Source organism: Schistocerca serialis, chromosome 2 (genome assembly GCF_023864345.2).
Source record: "Schistocerca serialis cubense isolate TAMUIC-IGC-003099 chromosome 2, iqSchSeri2.2, whole genome shotgun sequence".
Lineage (NCBI taxonomy): Eukaryota > Metazoa > Arthropoda > Insecta > Orthoptera > Acrididae > Schistocerca > Schistocerca serialis.
Window position 1 is genome coordinate 797,645,647 of NC_064639.1, and position 27,193 is coordinate 797,672,839.

Genomic DNA, 27,193 nt, shown 5'->3' on the forward strand with positions numbered 1-27,193 from the left:
AATCTGTTACCCCCGGAAACCATCCTTGTAACCATTGATGCCACTTCCTTATACACAAATATTCCGCACGTCCAGGGCCTCGCTGCGATGGAGCATTTCCTTTCACGCCGATCACCTGCCACCCTACCTAAAACCTCTTTCCTCATCACCTTAGCCAGCTTCATCCTGACCCACAAGTTCTTCACTTTTGAAGGCCAGACATACCAACAATTAAAGGGAACAGCCATGGGTACCAGGATGGCCCCCTCGTACGCCAACCTATTCATGGGTCACTTAGAGGAAGCCTTCTTGGTTACCCAGGCCTGCCAACCCAAAATTTGGTACAGATTTATTGATGACATCTTCATGATCTGGACTCACAGTGAAGAAGAACTACAGAATTTCCTCTCCAACCTCAACTCCTTTGGTTGCATCAGATTCACCTGGTCCTACTCCAAATCCCATGCCACTTTTCCTTGACGTTGACCTCCACCTGTCCAATGGCCAGCTTCACACGTCCATCCACATCAAACCCACCAACAAGCAACAGTACCTCCATTATGACAGCTGCCACCCATTCCACATCAAACGGTCCCTTCCCTACAGCCTAGGTCTTCGTGGCAAACGAATCTGCTCCAGTCCGGAATCCCTGAACCATTACACCAACAACCTGACAACAGCTTTCGCATCCCGCAACTACCCTCCCTACCTGGTACAGTAGCAAATAACCAGAGCCACTTCCTCATCCCATCAAACCCAGAATCCCCCACAGAAGAACCACAAAAGTGCCCCACTTGTGACAGGATACTTTCCGGGACTGGACCAGACTCTGAATGTGGCTCTCCAGCAGGGATACGACTTGCTCAAATCCTGCCCTGAAATGAGATCCATCCTTCATTAAATCCTCCCCACTCCACCAAGAGTGTCTTTCCGCCATCCACCTAACCTTCGTAACCTGTTAGTTCACCCCTATGAAATCCCCAAACCACCTTCCCTACCCTCTGGCTCCTATCCCTGTAACTGCCCCCCCGGTGTAAAACCTGTCCCATGCACCCTCCCACCACCACCTACTCCAGTCCTGTAACCCGGAAGGTGTACACGATCAAAGGCAGAGCCACATGTGGAAGCACCCACGTGATTTACCAACTGACCTGCCTACACTGTGATGCATTCTATGTGGGAATGACCAGCAACAAACTGTCCATTCACATGAATGGGCACAGGCAGACAGTGTTTGTTGGTAATGAGGATCACCCTGTGGCTAAACATGCCTTGGTGCACGGCCAGCACATCTTGGCACAGTGTTACACCGTTCGGGTTATCTGGATACTTCCCACCAACACCAACCTATCTGAACTCCGGAGATGGGAACTTGCTCTTCAATATATCCTCTCTTCCCGTTCCCCACCAGGCCTCAATCTCCGCTAATTTCAAGTTGCCGCCACTCATACCTCACCTGTCATTCAACATCATCTTTGCCTCTGCACTTCCGCCTCGACTGACATCTCTGCCCAAACTCTTTGTCTTTAAATATGTCTGCTTGTGTCTGTAAATGTGTGGATGGATATGTGTGTGTGTGTGCGCGCGAGTGTATACCCGTCCTTTTTTCCCCCTAAGGTAAGTCTTTCCACTCCCGGGATTGGAATGACTCCTTACCCTCTCCCTTAAAACCCACTTCGTTTCGTCTTTCCCTCTCCTTCCCTCTTTCCTGACAAAGCAACCGTTTGTTGTGAAAGCTAGAATTTTGTGTGTATGTTTGTGTTTGTTTGTGTGTCTATTGACCTGCCAGCGCTTTCGTTCGGTAAGTCACATCATCTTTGTTTTTAGATATATTTTTCCCACGTGGAATGTTTCCCTCTATTATATTGAAATCATATATAAACATATACATGAGGTTCAGGTATTAAAAACACACAGATTATAGTAGTAATAATGATTACACAAACAAATGTTAAGTCATATTCTAATACTTATAAAAACCATTCTGTCATCATTTGATATGCCACTACTACATAGGTAGTTCTTATAGAAATGCTTAAAATTAAGCACATTTTACTGTTACACACTGTCAAAAATGTCTTTAAAGAATACATAGAACTATTCAAAAGATAAAGTTTCAGCTGTTTTTTGAATTTAGTCATATCCCCAGTGACTGATTTAATATGAAATGGATGTGTATTGTATATTTTTATGCTTGAATAATGTACTTCTTTCCACTACCACACTGAGATTTTTTTTATATCTTTGTGAAAGTCATGTGTACTTCTTCTATCATGATCATGATATTCACTGTTTTGGAAATTGTATGATTATTGTTCACAAATCACATTAGTGAAAAAATGTACTGAGATTGCATGGTGAGGATCCCGAGCTGTTTGAAAAAGTTTGCACTCTAGCCATAATTCCGATGACTCTTCTCTGTGTAATAAAGCCTTTCCTCATGAATGGTTACCCCAAAATATGTTGCATATGTCATAAATAAATGAAAATATCCCAAGTATGCAGCTTTAATTGTTACCATGTCACAAACAGATGAAATTGAGCGAATGGCAAATGCTGCTGAATTCAGTCTTTGCATAGGTTGTTGATGTGAACTGACAAGTTTAGATTGTTATTTATGTGTAATCCCAGGAATTTGGAAGACTGAACACTCAGTATTTCTTTGTCACCACAATTTATTTCAATATTTTCCTGTTTTTTATTTGCAGTTTGAAACTGAATGAATTGAGTCTTGTTAACATTGAGTGACAGACCATTTGAAGTTAACCAATCTAGAGTTTGTTTGAATACAGTGGTTTCAATTTTCTCTAGACTGCAGTTTGATGTTTTGTCCATCATTATGGTTGTGTCATCTGCAAACAGGGTGAAGTGTGCTTTTCGTGTCATACAGCATGGCAGATCAATGATAAAGATGAGGAAAAGTAAGGGACCAAGGCACTCCACATTTTACTATGCCCCAGTCAGAGCAGGTAGGTGCCATAACAGAATTGTTCAATACTATCTTCTGCCTTCCATCATCTAGATATGACTTGAGCCACATCCTTACCTTACCATTTAATCCATAGTGCTCAGCCTTTGTAAGTATAATTTTGTGATCAACACAGTTGAATGCTTTTGGCAGATCACAAAAGATTCCAACTAGTGACATTTTATTGTTTATGGACTCAAGGAGTTCGTTGGGAAATTAGAAAATGGTGTGTTCAGTTGAGGTACCCTTTTGGTATCCAAACTGATGCTTATTAAGCATTTTATTTTTATTAAAATGAGCCATAATCTCTTGAACGTTTCTAGAACGTTAGTTTCTATAGGATTTTAGGGAGACTTGTTATCAATAAAATTGGCCAGTAGCTGGGAACATCAGTTTTATGACCTTTTCTGAACAGTGGTTTCACAGTTGCATATTTTAGCCTATTAGGGACAGTATATTGAGTTATGGACTCATTAAATATATGACAGAGAACTTCAAGAATAAATTTGCAGCAGTACTTGTGTACTTTGATTGATATACAGAGTGATTATAATTAAAGTTAAACCTTCAAAATAACACCACTGGTCAGAATGAAGTCAAATTGCAGTGGAATTTTATAGGAGAAAGGGGAAAATGTATGGCGGGAGGGGGGGGGGGGGGGGGGGGGAAGGGGAAAAAAAAAAAAAAAAAAGGTGTATGTGTAAGAATATGTAAATGAAAACATCTGTCATGCACACGACCCATTGAAGTTGGAATAACACGCCAGGTACACGGCTTTTCCTCCTTTTGTGTCTGCAATGTTTGCCATGACTGTCTCAATGCAGGATCACTCTCTGCTTGTAAAGCTGTGTTATAAGAATGATGACTGTGCACGTGTTGCTCTGTGGAAGTTCCAGCTGAAGGGTTTGAAAAAAGGCGCTGGTCCGGCGACTGCCATGGGTCTGGAGAAAATGATTCGGAAATTCAAAAAGACGGGTTGTTTTGGTGTGCAACTCAGTAGGGGGAGGAAACAAATTGATTCCACGTCAGTGGAAGCATTTGCCACAGCAGTGCAGGAGGAGACGAGTGGTGGTTTGCAAATGCATAGTGCACGGAGAATTGTCCGAAAAATTGGACGTACCCATGAGCACAGAGCATAAAATCCTACAAAACAGTCTCCTTTGCTATCCATTCAAAATTACTCATGTGCATGAGTTGCTTCCTGTTGACCTGCCAGCAAGAAAGACCTTTGATTTAGAGTTTCTTGTTCGCATGGAAGTGGACAATGATTGGCCATTGAAGATTTTGTGGACAGATGAAACCCATTTCCATCTGATAGCATATGTACTTCACAGAATTGTCAAATATGGGCAACGAAAATCCACACACAAATCAGCCAGTACCACTTCATCCTGAAAAGGTCACTGTGTCATGCGGGTTTATGGCATCATTTATCATAGGGCCATATTTTTTCGAAGAGACAGGTGCTTCCGGTCCTGTTACCTGGACCATCACTGATAAGTGCTATGAGTGTATTTTGTGCAACCACCTCATTCCAGCTCTCCAACAGTGTGGATGGGATCATTTTTATGCAGGATGGTGCACCTCCACATAGTGCAAATTCAGTTAAGACAGCTGCTGAAGTGCCATTTCGGAAATGATGAACATGACCCCAGAAACACTTGAATCAGTTGTGCAACATGCTGTTTCTTGATTTCAACTTGTTGCAGAAAATGGTGGACAGCGTATTGAACATGTGTTGCACCAGTCACATGGAAATTAATAATCCGATTAGATTTTGATTGATGCTTTTTATGTGGTTTTTGGCCTCAGGACAATTAAAAACTGATTTTTCAAACAATGGAAAATCCAGGATGGAATGTAACAATACCAGAGAAGGAAAGTTGCTACTCACCATATAGCGGAGATGCTGATTCGCGATAGGCACAACAAAAATAGTCACACAATTATAGCTTTCGACTATTAAGGCCATTGTCAGCAGTAGACACACACACACACACACACACACACACACACACACACACACACACACACACACACATGTAAATGCAACTTGCACACACGTCTGTAAGGCCTTCGTCAGCAGTAGACACACACACACACACACACACACACACACACACACACACACACACACACACACACACATGTAAACGCAACTTGCACACACATCTGCAGTCTCAGAGAGCTGTGAACAGCAGCACCAGTGCATGATGGGAGCGGCGACTGGGTGGGGGTAAGGAGGAGGCTGTGACGGGTAGGGGGAGGGATAGTATGGTGGGAATGGCAGACAGTGAAGTGTTGCAGTTTAGACGGAGGGCAGGATAGAAGGTGTGGAGGGTGGAGGGGGTACATAGCAGAAATGAGACAAATAAAAACAAAGAAATTAAAAGACTGTGTATGGTGGTGCAATGACAGCTGTGTAGTGCTGGAATGGGAACAAGGAGGAGGCTGGATGGATGAGGACAGTGACTAACAAAGGTTGAGGCTAGGAGGGTTATGGGACTGTAGGATGTATTGCAGGGAAAGTACCCACCTGCGCAATTCAGAAAAGCTGGTGTTGGTGGGAAGGATCCATATGGCACAGGCTGAGATGAAGCAGTCATTGAGATGAGGGATATCATGTTTGGCAGCGTTTTCAGTAGAAGGGTGGTCCACTTGTTTTTTGGCCACAGTTTGTCGGTGGCCATTCACGCGGACAGACAGCTTGTTGGTTGTCATGCCTACATAGAATGCAGCACAGTGGCTGCAGCTTAGATTGTAAATCACACGACTGGTTTCACAGGTGATGGGATAGGTGATGGGATAGGTGATGTTAGTCACCGGACTGGGGTAGGTGGTGGTAGGAGGATGTATGGGACAGGTCTTGCATCTAGGTCTATTACAGGGGTATGAGCCATGAGGTAAGGGATTGGGAGTAGGGGTTGTGTAAGGATGTACGAGTATATTGTGTAGGTTCGGTGGATGGCGAAATACCATGGTAGGAGGGGTGGGAAGGATAGTGGGCAGGACATTTCTCATTTCAGGGCATGACGAGAGGTAATCGAAACCCTGTCGGAGAATGTAATACAGTTGCTCCAGTCCCGGATGGTACTGAGTTACAAGGGGAATGCTCCTATGTGGCCAGACTGTGGGACTTTGGGAGTTTGTGGGAGACTGGAAAGATAAGGCACGGGAGATTTGTTTTTGTACAAGGATGGGAGGATAATTACGGTCAGTGAAGGCTTCAGTGAGATCCTTAGTATATTTTGAGAGGGACTGCTCGTCACTGCAGATGCGATGACCACAGGTGGCTAGGCTGTATGGAAGGGAACTCTTGGTATGGAATGGGTGGCAGCTGTCGAAGGGGAGGTATTGCTGGTAGTTATTAGGTTTGATATGGACGGAGGTACTGATGTAGCCATCTCTGAGGTGAAGGTCAACATCTAGGAAGGTGGCTTGTTGTGTTGAGTAGGACCAGGTGAAGCAAATGAGGGAGACGTTATTGAGGTTCTGGAAGAATGTGAATAAGGTGTCCTCACCTTCAATCCAGATAGCAAAGATGTCATCAATGAATCTGACCAGGTGAGTGGTTTAGGCTTCCTCTAGATGGCCCATGAATAAGTTAGCATAGGATGGTGCCATGCGGGTGGCCATAGCCATACCGCGGATTTGTTTGTAGGTAATGCCTTCAAAGCAGAAGTGATTGTGGGTGAGGATATAGTAGGTCATGGAGACTAGGAAGGAGGTTGTTGGTTTGGAATCCATAGGGCGTTTGGAAAGGTAGTGTTCGATAGCAGTAAGGCCAAGGGCATTAGGAATGTTAATGTACAGCGAGGTGGCATCAATAGTGACGAGCAGGGCACCATGTGGTAAAGGGACAGGAACTGTGGAGAGTCGGTCGAGGAAATGGTTGGTATCTATTATATAAGAGGATAGGTTCCGGGTAATTCATCCCTCAGAGCTACCCATTCTTCTTCTATTGTAGTTCTTTCCCCCATTCCTGTCAGTTGTTCCCTTATGCTCTCCCTGAAACTCTGTACAACCTCTGGTTTAGTCAGTTTATCCAGGTCCCATCTCCTTAAATTCCCACCTTTTGCAGTTTCTTCAGTTTTAATCTACAGTTCATAACCAATAGATTGTGGTCAGAGTCCACATGTGCCCCTGGAAATGTCTTACAATTTAAAACCTGGTTCCTAAACCTCTGTCTTACCATTATGTAATCTATCTGACACCTTCCAGTATCTCCAGGCTTCTTCCATGTATACAACCTTCTTTTATGATTCTTGAACCAAGTGTTAGCTATGATTAAGTTATGCTCTGTGCAAAATTCTACCAGATGGCTTCCTCTTTCATTTCTCTCCCCCATCCATATTCACCCACTATGTTTCCTTCTCTCCCTTTTCCTACTCTCAAATTCCAGTCACCCATGACTATTAAATTTTCGTCTCCCTTCATTATCTGAATAATTTCTTTTATCTCATCATACGTTTCATCAATTTCTTCATCATCTGCAGAGTCATTTGGCATATAAACTTGTACTACTGTAGTAGGCATTGGCTTCGTGTCTGTCTTGGCCACAATAATGCGTCCACTATGCTGTTTGTAGTAGCTTACCTGCACTCCTATTTTTTTATTCATTATTAAACCTACTCCTGCATTACCCCTATTTGATTTTGTATTTATAACCCTGTATTCACCCGACCAAAAGTCTTGTTCCTCCTGCCACCGAACTTCACTAATTCCCACTATATCTAACTTTAACCTATCCATTTCCCTTTTTCAGTTTTCTAACCTACCTGCCTGATTAAGGGATCTGACATTCCATGCTCTGACCCGTAGAACGTCAGTTTTCTTTCTCCTGATAAAGACATCCTCCTGAGTAGTCCTCGCCCGGAGATCCGAATGGGGACTATTTTACCTCCGGAATATTTTACCCAAGAGGACGCCATCATCATTTAACCATACAGTAAAGCTGCACATACAAGTCAATTTTCATATTTATTTCGCAATAATGGGATTTCCACCTTACATCATAAAAGTAAAGAATTGTTAGTGGTCTAATAAGTAAGTGTTTTGCTGCTGGTACTTCACTTATGAGATATTACGAACTCTATGGAATATTCACCTTTCGCATAAATAAGTAAGACCTGCCAGGTTAGCCAAGAGCGCTAATGCACTGCTTCCTCGACTCGGGTAGGTGCTCCAGCCCCAGATATAATCCGCCTGGTGGGTTACCGACGTCAGCTAGTGTTCCAGCCAGCCAGGATGTGGTTTTTAGGTGGTTTTCCACATCCTGCTAGATGAATACCAGGCTGGTCTCCACATACTGCCTCAGTTCCACGCCTCGCAGACATTTGAACAAGTTCGCATTGTTTCATGGACTACCCTCAACGCAGACAGCTGGGGTACACTGATTACAGCCTGGGGGGTATGGGGCGGTGGCAGGAAGGGCATCCGGCCACCTCTTAAAATTAACCTTGCCAAATCCGTCCTAACTGTGCCGACCCTGCAAAACTGCGGGACAGGCAAAAGAAAGAAAGAATTGCATAAATGGGCGACCTATGGGCTGTTTACACATAAACGTCAATTTTCACGTTTATTCCGTAATAATAGGATTTCCAAACTTACTTTACTGTTACCCTCATTGGGATACTTATTTCCCTGAATCTTTACTCTCTCCTTCACCAGGAAAAGTGACTCTCTAAAGTGTCACCTTCCAATCATACTGGATTCCTTAGGTTATGTGTGGATTGCAGCTGGTTATTCCTTATACTTCTTTTACTGCCACAAAATCTTTTCATGATAATTATACTTGTTATCTTGTAATCTAAATCATATATTCTCTGCCTGAGAAAAAGCAGCAGTATTTTATACAGGTTTTTGTAGATCAGTGATATAATTTGTTAATTCATGTGTATATCTTGCAAACATTAAGTTGCAGTTGAGAATTACGAATTATTTAGGAATAAAGGAGATGATCCACTGAAAAGCAGAAGAGCTGCATTGTTGATAGGTGCACAAACAAAAGGTACAGAGCTTTGCTAGCTTTCAGAATGAGATTCCTTTTTCAAGCTTGTAGAAAAAACATGCACACAACCACACAATCACTCATTCTCATGCACACACCTGTCTCCCTAAATTGTGCTCAGCCAACTGTTGGCTTTTTCCTGGCCCATGGTGAGCGTACTGGGGTGAGGTGGGGATACAGGGTGAGTATTTGTGCACCTATCAACAGCGCAGCACTTGTGCCTTTCGGTCAGTTGTCTCCTTTATTCCTAAATGATTCATAAACATTAATTGTCCATTAATATTATTGAAGGCACTAGCATTATTAAAAACCTTAACAAGTGTTCTTAATAACTGGGAAAATTTCACAAATGTTATTGACTCAGGACTGTAGTTGTGGAAAAGAACACAAGCTACGTACGAGGTGACAGTTATTAAACTATATGTAACAAAATCATCATAACTTCTGGACGGTTTGCAATAGGATGTTCAACTGCACAGCTGGCTGTGGGTCATGATGGGAATTAGTATGTGAATGTGGTTTGGTTTAGTGACGAAGTTCACTTTCACTAGGATGGATTCATCAGCAAGTAAAATTGGTGCATTTGGGGGACTGAGAATCTACATTTCGTGATTGAGAAATCTCTTCACCCTCAACTGGTGACTGTATGGTGTGCAATGTCCAGTCACAGAATAATTGGTGCAATAGTCCTTGACGGCGTGGTGAATGCCAAATGGTATGTGAAGGTTTTGGAATATGATTTCATCCCCAGTACCCAAAGTTACCCTGATTTCAACAAGACGTGGTTCTTGCAAGACAGAGCTCGACCTCATTGAAGCAGAAGAGTGTTTGGTGCCCTGAAGGAGCACTTTGGAGATGGCACTCTGGCTCTGGGGTACCCAGAAGCCACTGGCATGGGCCTTGATTGGCCACCATATTCTTCAGATCTGAACACATGTGACTCCTTTTTATGGGCTATATTAAAGACAAGGTGTACAGCAACAACCCCAAATCCTTTGCTGAGCTGAGAACAGCCATTCAGGAAGTCGCTGACAGCATCGACGTTCTGTCACTTCAGTGGATCATGCGGAATTTCTCTATTTGTCTGCACCACATGATCACCAATGTTGAATAAAGTGTGCGCATGCTGTAGTTTGTAACTAATTTCCTTTCTCTTTTTCCGTGTAGTTCAATAATTGTCACTCTGCCTTTCAGTTTTGTTCACAAAATACAGTGTGAAGTAAATATTTATACAGTTTTTTGACAAGATGAGTAAATAAACTGAATCTTTTAACTTGTCAGTGGTTTCTAGAGTAACAGCTGTACACAGAACAGTAGGTGGCAATCATCTTCCATTCCTGGTCCATTTTCAATGTATTTTTATTTTTTGACCTTTTTTTTTCACTGACATATTTTGCCCTTCTACTACTACTAACATTACGCAACACATGTTGGTCTGATTTCCTTTTTTTTTTTATTAAATTAAACTTTAATGTTTATTTTTGCAAGTGTGAATCAGTCATGTTCGTTGTCATATTGTTTACTCCTTTATCTCTGTTTGTAACAATCACTAATACATTAGTACAAAAAAAATTTAAGCTGTCTCAGTCCCATTCTTCATCCCTGCAGGTGCAGTCCCAGGCTTTAATGCTGTCATTTCTTCAAGTGTTCCACTTGGCGGAGGTGTTTCAAGCAGTGCTGCTCTAGAGGTTGGAGTTTATACATTTCTGGAGGCGCTTACAGGAGAGAAAACAAAGTAAGGCTTGATAAGTGAAGCAGAGCAAAAGTAGAAAATATATTGTAATCTATGATGATGGGTGGGGGGGGGGGGGGGGAGGGGGCAATTCACATGCACATGTGTGTGTGTGTGTGTGTAATCTTGTTAAATATGTACCAGCAATTGTCTCTGACAAAGATGTAAAATCTTTGCTTTTTATAGTATCTCTGTTCTTCCTCATTGGGTACAGACTTTGTGAAATGGTTGTAAATGGAAGCCGAGTCATTTGTGAGGCTACAGAAAGCAGATGTATTACTGGTGTCTCTACAAGAAAATGATACCTAGAGAATTAATAAAAAGAGAAAATGTAGGTTCTTTGCAAGTGAGATGAAGAATGAGGAGAGGTCTTTGGTTTACTCTCTGGTGGGATGTATGAGATATTGATGACCAAGTTAAATTATGTGATGTGTACAAAGTAGCAATAAAGTAGTTGATGGGCTAAATTGTGAGTGTCAGCTGCTTATAACCAACACTCAGTGATTTGTTAAGTACCATGGTGATCCTGAAAATAGTGGACTGCTCATTCTTCCATGTTGAACACCACATGTTACTAAATGAACAATGGCCTACTGTAGCTTCACCAGAAGCAATCAAGGCATTCCATCTGTGACATAGCAGCTGACAACAAACTTCATTCAATCGTCATTTCACTCACAATGGATGGAATAAGATGGCCAGACTCCATCACTCAGATGCTACTGCACTGATACAAAACATTCTCTTCCTGTCAGCTGCACACTCTGCCACTCTGCCATGGGAACTGGGTGTCAGTTATAATGATTTCTCTACTGCCCCAGTCTACAACCCATTGTTCGTGCCTGCCACACTTTCCTCAAATTGTCCATGGGAACCAAATACAATATTCAGCAATTTGGCTCCTGCTCTGGTATTTAACCTCTCAACTATGTTGGCTGAGAAAACCATTACACAACCTTAGGACCCAAATGCTGCATGCCTCAACCTTGTTACCATGCTAGTTTTGCAGCACATCCACATATTAAATGCACCAGGTGCTCACCTGTGCTGAGATAATGTCCAGAACTCTCACCACACATAATGGGCAGAACTCAACAAGTGCTGAGTGATACGACAGTTAAAATGTGTATGGTGCCTAAACTTCCAGCATTCCATCTGGATCAACCCAATACATGGTTTAATAGTGTAGGCTACAATATTCAAGATGATATGTTCAAGTTTGTTCCCATTCTGAATAACTTAAGTGAACTCTCATATCTTATTTGTGACTTAATTGATTCTCTACCGAGCTCAAACAAGTTTGAGACTATTAAACTGCTGTTATTAGAGCAACAAATATGGCTGGTGCTTTATGAAGAAGTGCTGGGACTTAGAAATCCACTGCAATTATGATGGCTTTTGCAAAGTGCAATTACTTCAGACAGTTTGCCAACAACACATTATGTTGGATTTGGATGCTAAAACTACCTCCTTCAATAGAAGCTATATTAATTTCTCACAAGCAAGATCCTATCGACACCAAATTACAATTGGGTGATAGACTTTATGCTATTTTGCAGTTGGGTAAAGTTATGAAGCAGAGGGCCCATCACCTTTCTTTCTCCGTGGAAGCCACTGTCATGTTACAGCACTTAGGGTGAGGTTCAGGAAAAGTTCAGGTTCTCACAGACTCCATTGAGTGTGAGGCAACATGGGATACACTGCACTGTAGCAGCATATCAGTTAGCCAACGGGCAATAAACACTGCCAATTTAACATGATGCGAAGTCATTGTTCCCAAGGCTGTGACTGCATGGGCAAATGAGCAAGCTATCAAATTCACCCATGTGCAGAGCAGTTTGATGTGTAGTGGGGAGGGGGGTTAGTCTCCACATGACTCATGTTTATGTTTAATGGTTTTTGCCATTTCCTCTTCATTTACAGCTCTGACATCAAATGAAAACAAAACAGATTTCTATGGTCAGGAGCTATCAAGTGAATTAAACTACATAATTATGGACGGCTAAAATATGGTACTGATTTGATTTGATCCGATTTTATCAGGGATGCTGTTTCCTCGCCCACACCACACATCCTATATTTGGGGTCTTCTTCTATTATCCCCATTGTATGTAGGTGTTTTTGGAAATTCCCATGGCCTGTCAATAGTCCAACCATGAGTTTCATTTCCCTCCTGTTCAAGCCCAGGATTGATAGACTTCTCTTAGAACAGGCTTCAGCATCAATACCTTGCCATGTTTTTGCTTTTGGACCTAGCCCAATATTCTGCATGCTGTCTCCTTGTCCAGTCTCATAGTTTTATTTTGATCATTGCCTTGGTGATTGTCAGGACAGGTTCTGGTCCAATAAATGGTGTCATTGCCCCTATCCTGGCCAACCTATCAGCTTGCTCATTACCACCAATGCCTGTGTGACCAGGGACCCAAAATAGGTTTACCTTATTGCTTTCCCGTAGACTTTGTGGCATTCTGTCACAATCTTTGATCATGTTGCAGAGGCTGCCAGTGCTTTCAGGGCTGCTTGGCTGTCTGAATAAATAAAAATGCTATGACCTCTGTAGCACCTCTGCAAATTCTCCTCCACACACCCTGATAGCAGTACTTCTGCTTGCAACACAGTGGCCATCTTCCCTAAAGAGATTGCGGTCTCCAGCCTTGGCTGCACCCTGTATACCCCAGCCCCAACACCTTGGTCTATTTTCAAACGATCAGTGAACCAGACTATGTCCCCAGTACAGTGTCAAAATTTGTTCTCCCAGAGCTCTCTACTTCCAGTTACTGCATTGAAAGGCTTGTTGAAGCAGCCGGTTGTTATTATATAGTCAGCCGGCATTTCCCCAACCGTACCTATGTTTCTCTCGCTCAGTATTTTAGTGTGAGATCCTGGATACCTCAGTGAGTTCCAGTTTTTGACAGTCTTTAACCTATGTGCTCCAGCTTTGCCTCCATCTTTACCCACAGGTGTAATGGGGCATGTCCAGCATGGTTTCCATTCCAGCAGTGGGTGTGCTGCTAATTCCACTTGTAATGGCTAAGCATGCCAGTCTCTGCACCATAGCAAGGTCCTTAGTGGCTACCTGCTCTTCTACCTTTTTCCTCCACACTGTAGCCCCTTAAGCAATCATAAGTCTTACTACCATGGTGTATATCCAGGACATATTCTTGGGGCTTAAGCCCCAGTTTATACTACAAGGTCTCCTGGTACTCAATAAATCACCTTTTGCCTTGGAACAGGTACTCCTTACGTGAGGGGTCCATAATAGTTTCTCATTCAGGGTTACTCCTAGATATTTTGCTATCCCTTTCACTGGTAGAGTTTCATCGAGAAGCTTGAGATTCCAATATGTGTGTTGGATCTGTTGGGTTGCCATACTCTTTCACACGTTCTAGTGCAAAAAACATCAACAAAATCCTTCTCATAGAGGGAAATCTGTTGCTGATAATCTGGGCACTCATTGCAGGCGATAGTAATAGCAGCGGTTGTTGTGCAGGATACACATACTCATACTCTGGCTTACATCATGTTGGCAAACCAGTTGCCTGGAGCTTGTACTAGGGTTCATCTCAATATCCTGCAGAACCCAATCCTCCAGAACTGGTGTACACACAGTCCATCACCTCCGTGCACATTTGTCTGTCTGAAAGAACCCATTATCACACAAATGCCCAAAAAGAGCTCGAAATGTTGTGCAATACGGTGGGTGTCTGTGAGAGTACTGGTTTTGGTATATCCATGCTGCCTCTCAACTGTTTCTATCTGTTTGGCTGTACACAGACACCATCTCGGCTTGTTACCAACTTGAATACGAGACCATTCGGCTGCCTACAGTATACTGTGTGAATCACACAGCCTGCAACACACAAGGAACACATGACATGTGGTCAGAGGAACTTCCGTTCATCAGTGCCATCTACCGTGGCAACAATGCATTTTGGGACACATATTCATAGGACCTCTTTTCCTCCATTTCCAGACAGGAAATTGTCTCTGCAGTTTGTTGGTTTTATTAATGATCATCTTGTATAATATCCAAGCACAGACCATATTAACCCTTTGCATTCTGCAATGCAGAGAACTTCTGTGCACTCTTATTTAAATACCCACTGCCTGGGCAGCGAGTGTGCCACAGAGAACTGTATGAGTCTCTTTGTGGAAACAGTGATGCCACTGACCAACAAGTAGGGTGTACACTAAAACAAAATGTGCACTTTCATTCAAATATACACTCCTGGAAATTGAAATAAGAACACCGTGAATACATTGTCCCAGGAAGGGGAAACTTTATTGACACATTCCTGGGGTCAGATACATCACATGATCACACTGACAGAACCACAGGCACATAGACACAGGCAACAGAGCTAGCACAATGTCGGCACTAGTACAGTGTATATCCACCTTTCGCAACAATGCAGGCTGCTATTCTCCCATGGAGACGATCGTAGAGATGCTGGATGTAGTCCTGTGGAACGGCTTGCCATGCCATTTCCACCTGGCGCCTCAGTTGGACCAGCGTTCGTGCTGGACGTGCAGACCGTGTGAGACGACGCTTCATCCAGTCCCAAACATGCTCAATGGGGGACAGATCCGGAGATCTTGCTGGCCAGGGTAGTTGACTTACACCTTCTAGAGCACGTTGGGTGGCACGGGATACATGCGGACGTGCACTGTCCTGTTGGAACAGCAAGTTCCCTTGCCGGTCTAGGAATGGTAGAACGATGGGTTTGATGACGGTTTGGATGTACCGTGCACTATTCAGTGTCCCCTCGACGATCACCAGTGGTGTACGGCCAGTGTAGGAGATCGCTCCCCACACCATGATGCCGGGTGTTGGCCCTGTGTGCCTCGGTCGTATGCAGTCCTGATTGTGGCGCTCACCTGCACGGCGCCAAACACGCATACGACCATCATTGGCACCAAGGCAGAAGCGACTCTCATCGCTGAAGACGACACGTCTCCATTCGTCCCTCCATTCACGCCTGTCGCGACACCACTGGAGGCGGGCTGCACGATGTTGGGGCGTGAGCGGAAGACGGCCTAACGGTGTGCGGGACCGTAGCCCAGCTTCATGGAGACGGTTGCGAATGGTCCTCGCCGATACCCCAGGAGCAACAGTGTCCCTAATTTGCTGGGAAGTGGCGGTGCAGTCCCCTACGGCACTGCGTAGGATCCTACGGTCTTGGCGTGCATCCGTGCGTCGCTGCGGTCTGGTCCCAGGTCGACGGGCACGTGCACCTTCCGCCGACCACTGGCGACAACATCGATGTACTGTGGAGACCTCACGCCCCACGTGTTGAGCAATTCGGCGGTACGTCCATCCGGCCTCCCGCATGCCCACTATACGCCCTCGCTCAAAGTCCGTCAACTGCACATACAGTTCACGTCCACGCTGTCGCGGCATGCTACCAGTGTTAAAGACTGCGATGGAGCTCCGTCTGCCACGGCAAACTGGCTGACACTGACGGCGGCGGTGCACAAATGCTGCGCAGCTAGCGCCATTCGACGGCCAACACCGCGGTTCCTGGTGTGTCTGCTGTGCCGTGCGTGTGATCATTGCTTGTACAGCCCTCTCGCAGTGTCCAGAGCAAGTATGGTGGGTCTGACACACCGGTGTCAATGTGTTCTTTTTTCCATTTCCAGGAGTGTATTTACATAAGCACTACAACACAAAATATTTCATTCTGTGCTATTTTTTGAAACATTCTTCAGGGTGGACTGTTTTCATCATAATTTCAGTTGAATTGTTCACAAATGAATAACTGTCATCATCAAAACCATTGTCATTCTTGTTTTCACTTTTATCTCAATACACAGAATACAAAAGTATACCTAGTTGGCAGAATTATGCAGCATTGATACCTAGTATAGTCAACTTTGAGAATGGAGCATATGAGAGCTACAAAAAATCATGTCAAATGGGGCTTGACATCGGAGTGGAAAACAAAATTTGCCATGTTGAGCAACACTTGCTAATGGAATACAAAGGGTTAAACCATCACTGCTGTTTTTCACCAGCTTCCTTTAAACTGTAACAGTAGTTTACTGTATAATATCTTTATGTTGCTAGAGCCAGAAAACTGCTTCAGACTCTCAACACTGTTCAAACTATCTTATAAAATTTTAATCACACAGAAGTATCACCCATTTTAAAAAGGGGAGTTGTCAGGTGGGCTTACTTTCCTTTATCCATTTCTGTCAGTGGAAATATTACTTCATTGCCTACCTGACTGACACAGCCACTGTACTGGCCAATTTACGAGCCATAGCCAGTATGAACTTCAATCAGCCACAGCACTCACTTAATTATAATTTGTGGACTTTAAAAAGGCACATGACTCCGTAGATAGAGACACATTAGTAGAAGTGCTGAAAGAATTTGGACTAGATGATAAGACGACGACACTTATTCAGCAAACACTAACAAACACCCGATCACAAATTAAATTTTTAGAAGAACTGTCAGAGCCCTTTGAAATCGCAACAGGTTTGAGACAAGGGGACAGTCTCTCTCCAATCTTGTTCAACTGTGTTTTAGAAAAAGGTATCAGGGAATGGCGAAAAGAAATGCGTCAGTTCAACTTTCCAAATGGAATTAGGCTAGGCTGCAAACAGTCTGGGCTTACATTTGAATGCCTCGCATTTGCATTGATATAGTGTTTTTTGCAGAGAATCTGCAAATTTCAACTAAACAGATTGAAGTACTCAAGGAAACAGCAGTGAAGGTAGGATTGCAAATATCTTTTGAGGAGACACAATATATGAACGTAAATGCCACTGATCCAGTCTGGACAATTAGGACCAAGTATGGTGACAACAAAAGAGTTCAGAGGTTCAAGTACCTAGGAGGGATTTTGACACCAAACAACAATGAAAAGGCAGCAATTGAAGAGTGGGCAAGAAAAATGGAAATAGCATTCAGATTGTGTCAGAACACATACAAATCTAATCCCTCTCATACCAGGCCAAGTTCCAACACTACAGCACAGTTGTCAAACCTGAATGTTTATATGCATCTGAGATAACAGCCAAGAAAGGACTTTCAGACTTGGAGAAGAAAGAAAGGAAATTCCTAAGAAAGATTCTTGGACCCAGAAAAATATCAAATGAATTTACGTTCGGCTTCAGATCAAATCAAGAACTTTATCAACGATATGAAAATGTCACCACCACAATGAACAAAAGAAGACTGTCTTTCTAAGGACATATTGAAAAATGGAATGAGGAGGCTCGCCAACAAGGAGAACAGGAAAACTCAAGTTCCATGTGTGAAAGAAGTGCAGTGGGATCTAGAAAAATGCAGGATCAGAGCAGAATAAATTGTGAACTGGCAGATCTTTAGCAAAAAAGTTGTGGAGGTGAAGGAATTCTTCAAGGAGAAAACGAGGAAGAACAGAGTATTCTTGGTAGAAGAACATGCACGAGAGACCCAGCGGATGAAGGAGTGATGGTGAAAGAGGAAGGAAGAGAACTTAAGAAAGTGAGGGAAGTTGTGTAATGAAAATAAATAAATAAGCAAAATAATAATAATGAAAAACACCAGAACCAATCCTTATGATAATAAAAATTAAATACATGAAATTTTAATGCTTTAAAACAAATTGTACAAAATTCAAAGTAATATACTGAATTACAAAGTATAACAGTATTTGACATTAACTGTGATTGCATAAATGATGGGAATATGAATGTGAGTGTCAACATTATTTTGCACTATGCCTTCCCTTACTTTTACCAGATCCCCTAGTTATTTTCCAGGTATCTATCACCCCCAACTTGGCTTCACCTTGGTTCCTCTTCCCTTTTCAGTTGTTATAATATCACAACTACATTACTATTCTAATATTTTTTTTTATTACCATTCTCAAATTTCCATTATTGAGTTTCTTTACTTTTGGTTGGATTTTAACGCATTCTGCACCAAGTGAATGCTTACATCCATGTAATTCCCACATACTGAATCTTGCAAATTGTCTTATTTGTTTATACACTGAAGAGCGAAAGAAACCAGTACACCTGCTTCATATTGTGTAGCATGCAGGAGTGCCACAACACGACAAGGTGTGGGTTCAACTAATGTCTAAAGTAGTGCTGGAGGAATTGACACCAAGAATCTTGCTGGGCTGTCCATAAATCCATAAGAGTATAGGGAGGGGTGGGGGGGGGGGGGGCAGGAGATCTCTTCTGAACAGCATGTTGCAAGACATCCCAGATAAGTTCAATGATATTCATGTCTGGCGACTTTGGTGGCCAGTGGAAGTGTTTGAACTCAGAAGACTGTTCCTGGACCCACTCTGTAACAATTCTGGACATGTGGGATGTCACATTGTCCTGCTGGAATGCACAATGGACACACATGGATGCAGGTGATAAGACAGGATGCTTTTATGTGTGTCCCCTGTCAGAGTCATATCTAGACATTTCAGGGGCTGCATATCACTCCAGCTGCACATCCCACATCCTTACAGAGCCTCCACCGGCTTGAACAGTCCCCGGTTGACATGCAGGGTCCATTAGTTCATGAGGTTGCCTCCATAACTGTACACATCCACCCACTTCATACAATTTTTAACAAGACTTGTCCAACCAGGCAAGATGTTTCCAGTCATCAACAGTCCAATATCGGGTTAACGTTTCTAGGCAAGATGTCTAGCTTTGTGTCATGCTGTCATCAAGGGTACATGAGTGGGCCTTCGGCTCTGAAAGCCCATATCGATGATGCTTCATTGAATGGTTTGCATGCTGACACTTGTTGATGGCCCAGCATTGAAATCTGCAGTAATTTGTAGGAGGGTTGCACTTCTGTCATGTTGAATGATTCTCTTCAGTTGTCATTGGTCCCGTTTGTACAGGATCTTTTTCTGGTCGCAGCAATGTCAGATATTTGATGTTTTACCGGATTCCTGATATTCATGGTATACTCATGAAATGGTCACATGGGAAAATCCCCACTTCATTATTACGTCGGAGATGCTGTGTCCCATTGTTCGTGCGTCAACTATAATATGATGTTCAAACTCACTTAAATCTTGATAACCTGCCATTGTAGCAGCAGTAACCAATGTAACAACTGCACCAGACACTTGTTGTCTTATATAGGCATTGCCGACCACAGCGCCATATTCTGCCTACTTACATATCTCTGTATTTGAATACGCAAGCCTAAACCAGTTTCTTTGGTGCTTCACTGTATATTCAAGTAAACATGACATGAAGTATGAAAAATTTCCTTTTTATGTTGTACTGCAGTGCCTGGTATTTCCCAGGTTTGATATCTGCGACATTAAGTGATTGGTGCTGTGCCTTGTTGATACTCACAGCAAATGGAAGCCGCATAGGAAACTGCAATCATTTTAACCAAAGGCATTGTTTGAGCTCAGTTTTCATGGTCTCGAGTAGGGATGTGTTTGAGCACGACTCAAATTGTGTGAACAGCTCAGAAAATCGTGGGTTTTGTTTGTTATTTTGATCAGCACGCAATCTAGTGACTTCTGTTGGTACTACATCCATGATCTGCCTTAGCATTTGTATGACAATGCAGGTTTTCATAATGAAAGTTACTGAGTAACACAGACTAAATATCTTGTAGGGTATATTCAATAAGTAACAATGACAACTAATCAATAAATAAGAGTTTGCAATCGTGTTTCTGTTAAATTCTCGAGCTTTCACTCAGCACATGCTCTAGTGATGTCTGATGGTGCTATCTTCAACATGGATTTTGCCGCCGTAATTTATTTTCATGATAGGAGTTATTTTGTTTGTAAGGCATTTAACTTTTCATTAATTTTTTTCATTCTGTATGTAGAACTTTGAAGTAAATCAGCCAAGAAATTTGAAGTAAATTGGCCAAGGGCTTTGAATATATAGCCATCTCTGCCCAAATGCTCATTCGGAGATCAAGTAGAAATTTGAAGTAAATCAGCAAAGAACTTTTGAAGATTTTTGATAACAACTGTTCCCCTTTGTATATTACATACATAATATGTTTCAAATCAGATTACAAATCTTATGCAGACAGTGATTTTCCTCTTGTCTTGAAGGTAAAGTGTGCAGAATTTTGTGAAGACCAGAATAAAACTATAGATTTGTATGAATTATACACAAAAATGGACACTCTTTTTTTGTTATATATATGGTGTGATATTTTTTTGTTTCAGCCTCCAAGACAAGGCGTTAGCATGTCAGAAAGCTGAACATACATTTGCAAACATGCCTTGTGGCATTATGGACCAGTTTATTTCAGTGATGGCCAAAGAAGGCAGTGCCTTACTTATTGATTGCAGGTCAGTGAGGACTTTAGAAGTTTCACTAAAAAAAAAAAAAAAAAGATGAGACTTACTAAACAAAAGCGCTGGCAGGTTGATAGACACACAAACATACACACAAAATTCAAGCTTTCGCAACAAACAGTTGAACGGTTGCTTCAACAGGAAAGAGGGAAGGAGAGGGAAAGACAGAAGAATGTGGGTTTTAAGGGAAAGGGTAAGGAGTCATTCCAATCCCGGGAGCGGAAAGACTTACCTTAGGGGGAACAAAAAGGACAGGTATACACTGGGAGCACCACCTACTCCAGTCCTGTAACCCAGAAGGTGTACACGATCAAAGGCAGAGCCACGTGTGAAAGCACCCACGTGATTTACCAACTGACCTGCCTACACTGTGAAGCTTTCTATGTGGGAATGACCAGCAACAAACTGTCCATTCAAATGAATGGACACAGGCAGACAGTGTTTGTTGGTAATGAGGATCACCCTGTGGCTAAACATGCCTTGGTGCACGGCCATCACATCTTGGCACAGTGTTACACCGTCCGGGTTATCTGGATACTTCCCACTAACACCAACCTGTCAGAACTCCGGAGATGGGAACTTGCCCTTCAGTATATCCTCTCTTCTCGTTATCCGCCAAGCCTCAACCTCCACTAATTTCAAGTTGCCGCCGCTCATACCTCACCTGTCTTTCAATAACATCTTTGCCTCTTTACTTCCGCCTCGACTGACATCTCTGCCCAAACTCTTTGCCTTTACAAATGTCTGCTTGTGTCTGTGTATGTGCGGATGGATATGTGTGTGTGTGCGAGTGTATACCTGTCCTTTTTTTCCCCCTAAGGTAAGTCTTTCCGCTCCCAGGATTGGAATGACTCCTTACCCTTTCCCTTAAAACCCACATCCTTTCGCCTTTCCCTCTCCTTCCCTCTTTCCTGATGAAGCAACCGTGGGTTGCGAAAGCTTGAATTTTGTGTGTATGTTTGTGTGTCTATCGACCTGCCAGCGCTTTTGTTTGGTAAGTCTCATCATGTTTGTTTTTAGATATATTTTTCCCACGTGGAATGTTTCCCTCTATTATATTCATATCATATATATACACCATCCCTAATGACTGCACTGTTGATGAGACATTAAACTCTAATTTCCATCTACTTTACTCCACAATAAGAATTATTTATTTGTTAATGGAATATTTTGTCTGCCAGCTATTTCAGAAAATAATAAATAGCCTGCAACCAATTCTGTCAGATTTTGACAGCTTTTTTAGAAAAACTTCTTCTATATGTCCTGGTATTATAATTTTTATTAAAGTAGAGACTGTTTAGGAGAAAAACAACATGTTTACTTTCTAATTGACAATAAAAAAATTATATTAATGTCACAGCACTACTTCATAATATACCTTTGTGCTTCTCAAAGTGATCAGTTAATGGACAGAGTGTTACTCACACAGTCAAAGTGTGTTCAAATGTGTGTGAATTTCTAAGAGACCAAACTTCTCAGATCATTGGTCCCTAGACTTACACATTACATAAACTAACTTATGCTAAGAACAACACACACACACACACACATGCCTGAAGGAGGAATGGAATCTCCGCCGGGAGGGGCCACGCAGTCTGCGACATGGCGCCTCAAACCACGAGGCCACTTCACGTGTTCACAAAGTCAGGAAGGCATGTTTTACACCTACATGTACCAGTTATTAGGGTTTCTTCCCATTCCATTCACAGGCAGAATGATTGTTTGAATGCATCTGCATGTGCAGTAATTATTCTAATTTCATCCTCATGGTACCAGTGTGAGTGATACATTGGAGATTATAGTATATTCCTAGAATCGTTACTTGAAGCCAGTTCTTGAAACTTTGTTAATAGACTTCCTCAGGATAGCTTACGTCTATCTTCAAGAGTCTTCCAGTTCAGTTCCATCAGTATCACTGTGAAACTCTCTCTTGAATCAAACAAGCCTGTTACCATTCATGCTTCCCTTCTCTGGTGTACATTCAATATCCCCTTTTAGTCAAATTTGGTATGGGTCCCACACACCTGAACAGTATTCTAGAACAGGTTGCATGAGTGATTTGTTAGCCATTTCTTTTGTAGACTGATTGCACTTCCCCAGTATTCTGCCAATAAACTGAATTCTACCACTTGCTTTATCCACAACTGAGCCTATGTGATCACTCCATTTCATATCCCTACAACATGTTCCACCCAAGTATTTGTATGAGATGATCAATTCCAACAGTGACTCGTTGATGTTATAATATTATGAAAAGGATAGTTGCTATATGCTGAGTAGCAACTATGCTTTTCATAACAGTGTTACAATCCATCCTGGATTTCCCATTGTTTCACTGATATTATAGGATACTACATTTTTTCATTTTGTGAAGTGCACAGTTTTAAATTTCTGAACATTTAAAGCAAATTGCCAGTCTTTGCACCATCTGACTGAATATTTATGCAGCTTCTTTCAGAAAATATTTCATTATAGATAACTGCATCATCTGAAAAAAATCTGAGGTTACCACGAGGGTAATCCCAAAACTAAGGTCTCCTATTTTTTTGTAAGTACATAGACCTGTTTATTTCTACAATGGTTTACATCAGTTTACAGCTTGAACATTTAGCTATTTTTTGACACAATCACCATTTCTTTTGATGCATTTTTGTGCTGTTCAGAAAGTTATGAACCTCTTCTTTCACCTCGTCGGCGGAGCTGAATCGCTTTCCGGCCAAATATTCTTTTAACCTTGGGAACAGGTGATAGTCACTGCGCACCAAGTCAGGAATATAGGGTGGGTGGGTGATTATGTTTCACTGAAACTGTTGTAGGAGAGTGATGTGTGGGCGAGCGTTGTCATGGAGAATGTGTACGCCATAGCTCAACATTCCTCTTCTCTGGTTCTGAATTGCCCGTTTGAGTTTTTTCAGAGTCTCACAGTACCTGTCAGTGTTAATTGTGGTCCCAGCGGCATCAGCTCCAACGACGAGGTGAAAGAAGAGGTTCATAATGTTCTGCAGCATGGCGGTGAGCTGGTATGACATGGGCGTACAAAAACTGCCACAGTGTTTACAAAAATACATCGCCAGAAATGGTGATTATGTCGAAAAATAGCTAAATGTTCAATCTGTAAACTGATGTAAACCATTGTAGAAATAAACAGGTCTATGTACTTATAAAAAAATAGGAGACCTTACTTTTGGGATTACCCTTGTATTAATATTGCCTGCAAGGTCATTAATATACAACATGAATAGCAAGGGTCCTAACACATTTCTGTGGGGAACTCCTGAAGTTACTTCTACATCTGATGACGACTCTCCATCTGATGTAACTTTCTGTGTCCTCCCTATCAAAAAGTCCTCTATCCAGTCACAAATTACACTCAGTACCCCACAGGTAGGTTAGAAAATTTAAAAAGGGAAATGGATAGGTTAAAGTTAGATATAGTGGGAATTAGTGAAGTTCGGTGGCAGGAGGAACAAGACTTGTGGTCGGGTGAATACAGGGCTATAAATACAAAATCAAATAGGGGTAATTCAGGAGTAGGTTTAATAGTGAATAAAAAAAATAGAAGTGCGGGTAAGCTACTACAAACAGCATAGTGAATGCATTATTGTGGCCAAAATAGACACGAAGCCCACGCCTACTACAGTAGGACAAGTTTATATGCCAACTGACTCTGCAGATGATGAAGAAATTGATGAAACGTATGATGAGACAAAAGAAATTATTCAGATAATGAAGGGAGACGAAAATTTAATAGTCATGGGTGACTGGAATTCAATAGTAGGAAAATGGAGAGAAGGAAATGTAGTAGGTGAATATGGATTGAGTATAAGAAATGAAAGAGGAAGCTACCTGGTAGAATTTTGCACAGAGTATAACTTAATCATAGCTAACACTTGGTTCAAGAATCATGAAAGAAGGTTCTATAAGTGGAAGAAGCCTGGAGATACTAGAAGGTATCAGATAGATTATATAATGGTAAGGCAGAGATTTAGGAAGCTGGTTTTAAATTGTAAGACATTTCCAGGGGCACAGGTGGACTCTGACCACAATCTATTGGTTATGAACTATAGATTAAAACTGAAGAAACTGCAAAAAGGTGGGAACTTAAGGAGATGGGACCTGGATAAACTGACTAAACCAGAGGTTGTACAGAGTTTCAGGGAGAGCATAAGGGAACAATAGACAGGATTGGGGGAAAGAAATACAGTAGAAGAAGAATGGGTAGCTCTGAGAGATGAAGCAGTGAAGGCGGTAGAGGATCAAGTAGGTAAAAAGACAAGGGCTACGAGAAATCCTTGGGTAACAGAAGAAATATTGAATTTAATTGATGAAAGGAGAAAATATAAAGATGGAGTAAATGAAACAGGCAAAGAGGAATACAAATGTCTGAAAACAGGAAGTGCAAAACAGCTAAGCAGGGATGGCTAGAGGACAAATGTAAGGATGTAGAGGCTATATCATTAGGGGTAAGATAGATATTGCCTACAGGAAAATTAAAGAGACCTTTGGAGAAAAGAGAACCACTTGTATGAATATCATGAGCTCAGATGGAAACCCAGTTCTAAGCAAAGAACGGAAAGCAGAAAGGTGGAAGGAGTATATAGAGGGTCTGTACAAGAGTTATATACTTGAGGACAAAATTATGGAAATGGAGATGATGTAGATGAAGATGAAAAGGGAGATATGATACTGCGTGAAGAATTTGACAGAGCACTGAAAGACCTGAGTGGACACAAGGCCCCGGGAATAGACAACATTCCGTTAGAACTACTGTCAGCCTTGGGAGAGCCAGTCCTGACAAAACTCTACCATCTGGTGAGCAAGATGTATGAGAAAGGCGAAATACCCTCAGACTTCAAGAAGAATGTAGTAATTTCAATCCCAAAGAAAGCAGGTGTTGACACATGTGAAAATTACCAAACTATCAGTTTAATAAGTCACAGGTGCAAAATACTAATGTGAATTCTTTACAGACAAATGGAAAAACTGGTAGAAGCCGACCTTGGGGAAGATCAGTTTGGATTCCGCAGAAATGTTGGAACACGTGAGGCAGTACTGACCCTAGGACGTATCTTAGAGAATAGATTAAGGAAAGGTAAACCTATGTTTCTGGCATTTGTAGACTTAGAGAAATCTTTTGACAATGTTGACTGAAATACTCTCTTTCAAATTCTGAAGGTGGCAGAGGTAAAATACAGGGAGCGATAGGCTATTTACAATTTGTACAGAAACCAGATGGCAGTTATGAGAGTCAAGGGGCATAAAGGGAAGCAGTGGTTGGGAAGGGAATGAGACAGGGTTGTAGCCTATCCCCGATGTTATTCAATCTGTATATTGAGCAAGCAGTAAAGGAAACAAAAGAAAAATTCGGAGTAGGAATTAAAATCCATGGAGAAAAATTAAAGCTTTGAGGTTTGTCGATGACATTGTAATTCTGTCAGAGACAGCAAAGGACCTGAAAGAGCAGCTGAATGGAATTGACCTTGTCTTGAAAGGAGGATATAAGATGAACATCAACAAAATCAAAACGAGGATAATGGAATGTAGTCGAATTAAATCGGGTGATGCTGCGGGAGTTAGATTAGGAAATGAGACGCTTAAAGTAGTAAATGAGTTTTGCTATTTGAGGAGCAAAGTAACTTCTTTTGGTCAGAGTAGAGAGAGGATATAAAATGTAGACTGGCAATGGCAAGGAAAGTGTTTCTGAAGAAGAGAAATCTGTTAACATTGAGTATAGATTTAAGTGTCAGTAAGTAGTTTCTGAAAGTATTTGTATGGAGTGTAACCGTGTATGGAAGTGAAACGTGGATGATAAATAGTTTGGACAAGAAGAGAATAGTACCTTTCGAAATGTGGTGCTACAGAAGAATGCTTAAGATTAGATGGGTAGATCACATAACTAATGAGGAGGTATTGAATAGAATTGGGGTGAAGAGGAGTTTGTGGCACAACTTGACTAGAAGAAGGGATCGGTTGGTAGGACATGTTCTGTGGCATCAAGGGATAACCAATTTAGTATTGGAGGGTAAAACTCATAGAGGGAGACCAGGAGATGAATACACTAAGCAGGTTCGGAAGGATGCAGGTTGCAGTAGCTATTGGGACATGAAGAAGCTTGCACAGGATAGAGTACCATGGAGAGCTGCATCAAACCAGTCTCAGGACTGTGGACCACAACAACAACAACCCCACATGATTGTACTTTTGACAATAAA

At 42.0% G+C, this 27,193-nt stretch overlaps 1 protein-coding gene across 2 annotated transcripts in view; it reads left to right on the forward strand.

Moving 5' to 3' along the window:
* Window positions 1–27,193, forward strand: part of LOC126458034 (galactokinase-like) — a 145,046-nt gene that overhangs the window by 73,734 nt on the left and 44,119 nt on the right. For both annotated transcript variants that reach the window (XM_050094826.1, XM_050094825.1), the window contains exons 3-4: window positions 10,566–10,692; window positions 20,847–20,972. In XM_050094826.1, coding sequence (XP_049950783.1) covers window positions 10,566–10,692; window positions 20,847–20,972 — 253 coding nt within the window. The remainder of the gene's footprint in view (window positions 1–10,565; window positions 10,693–20,846; window positions 20,973–27,193) is intronic.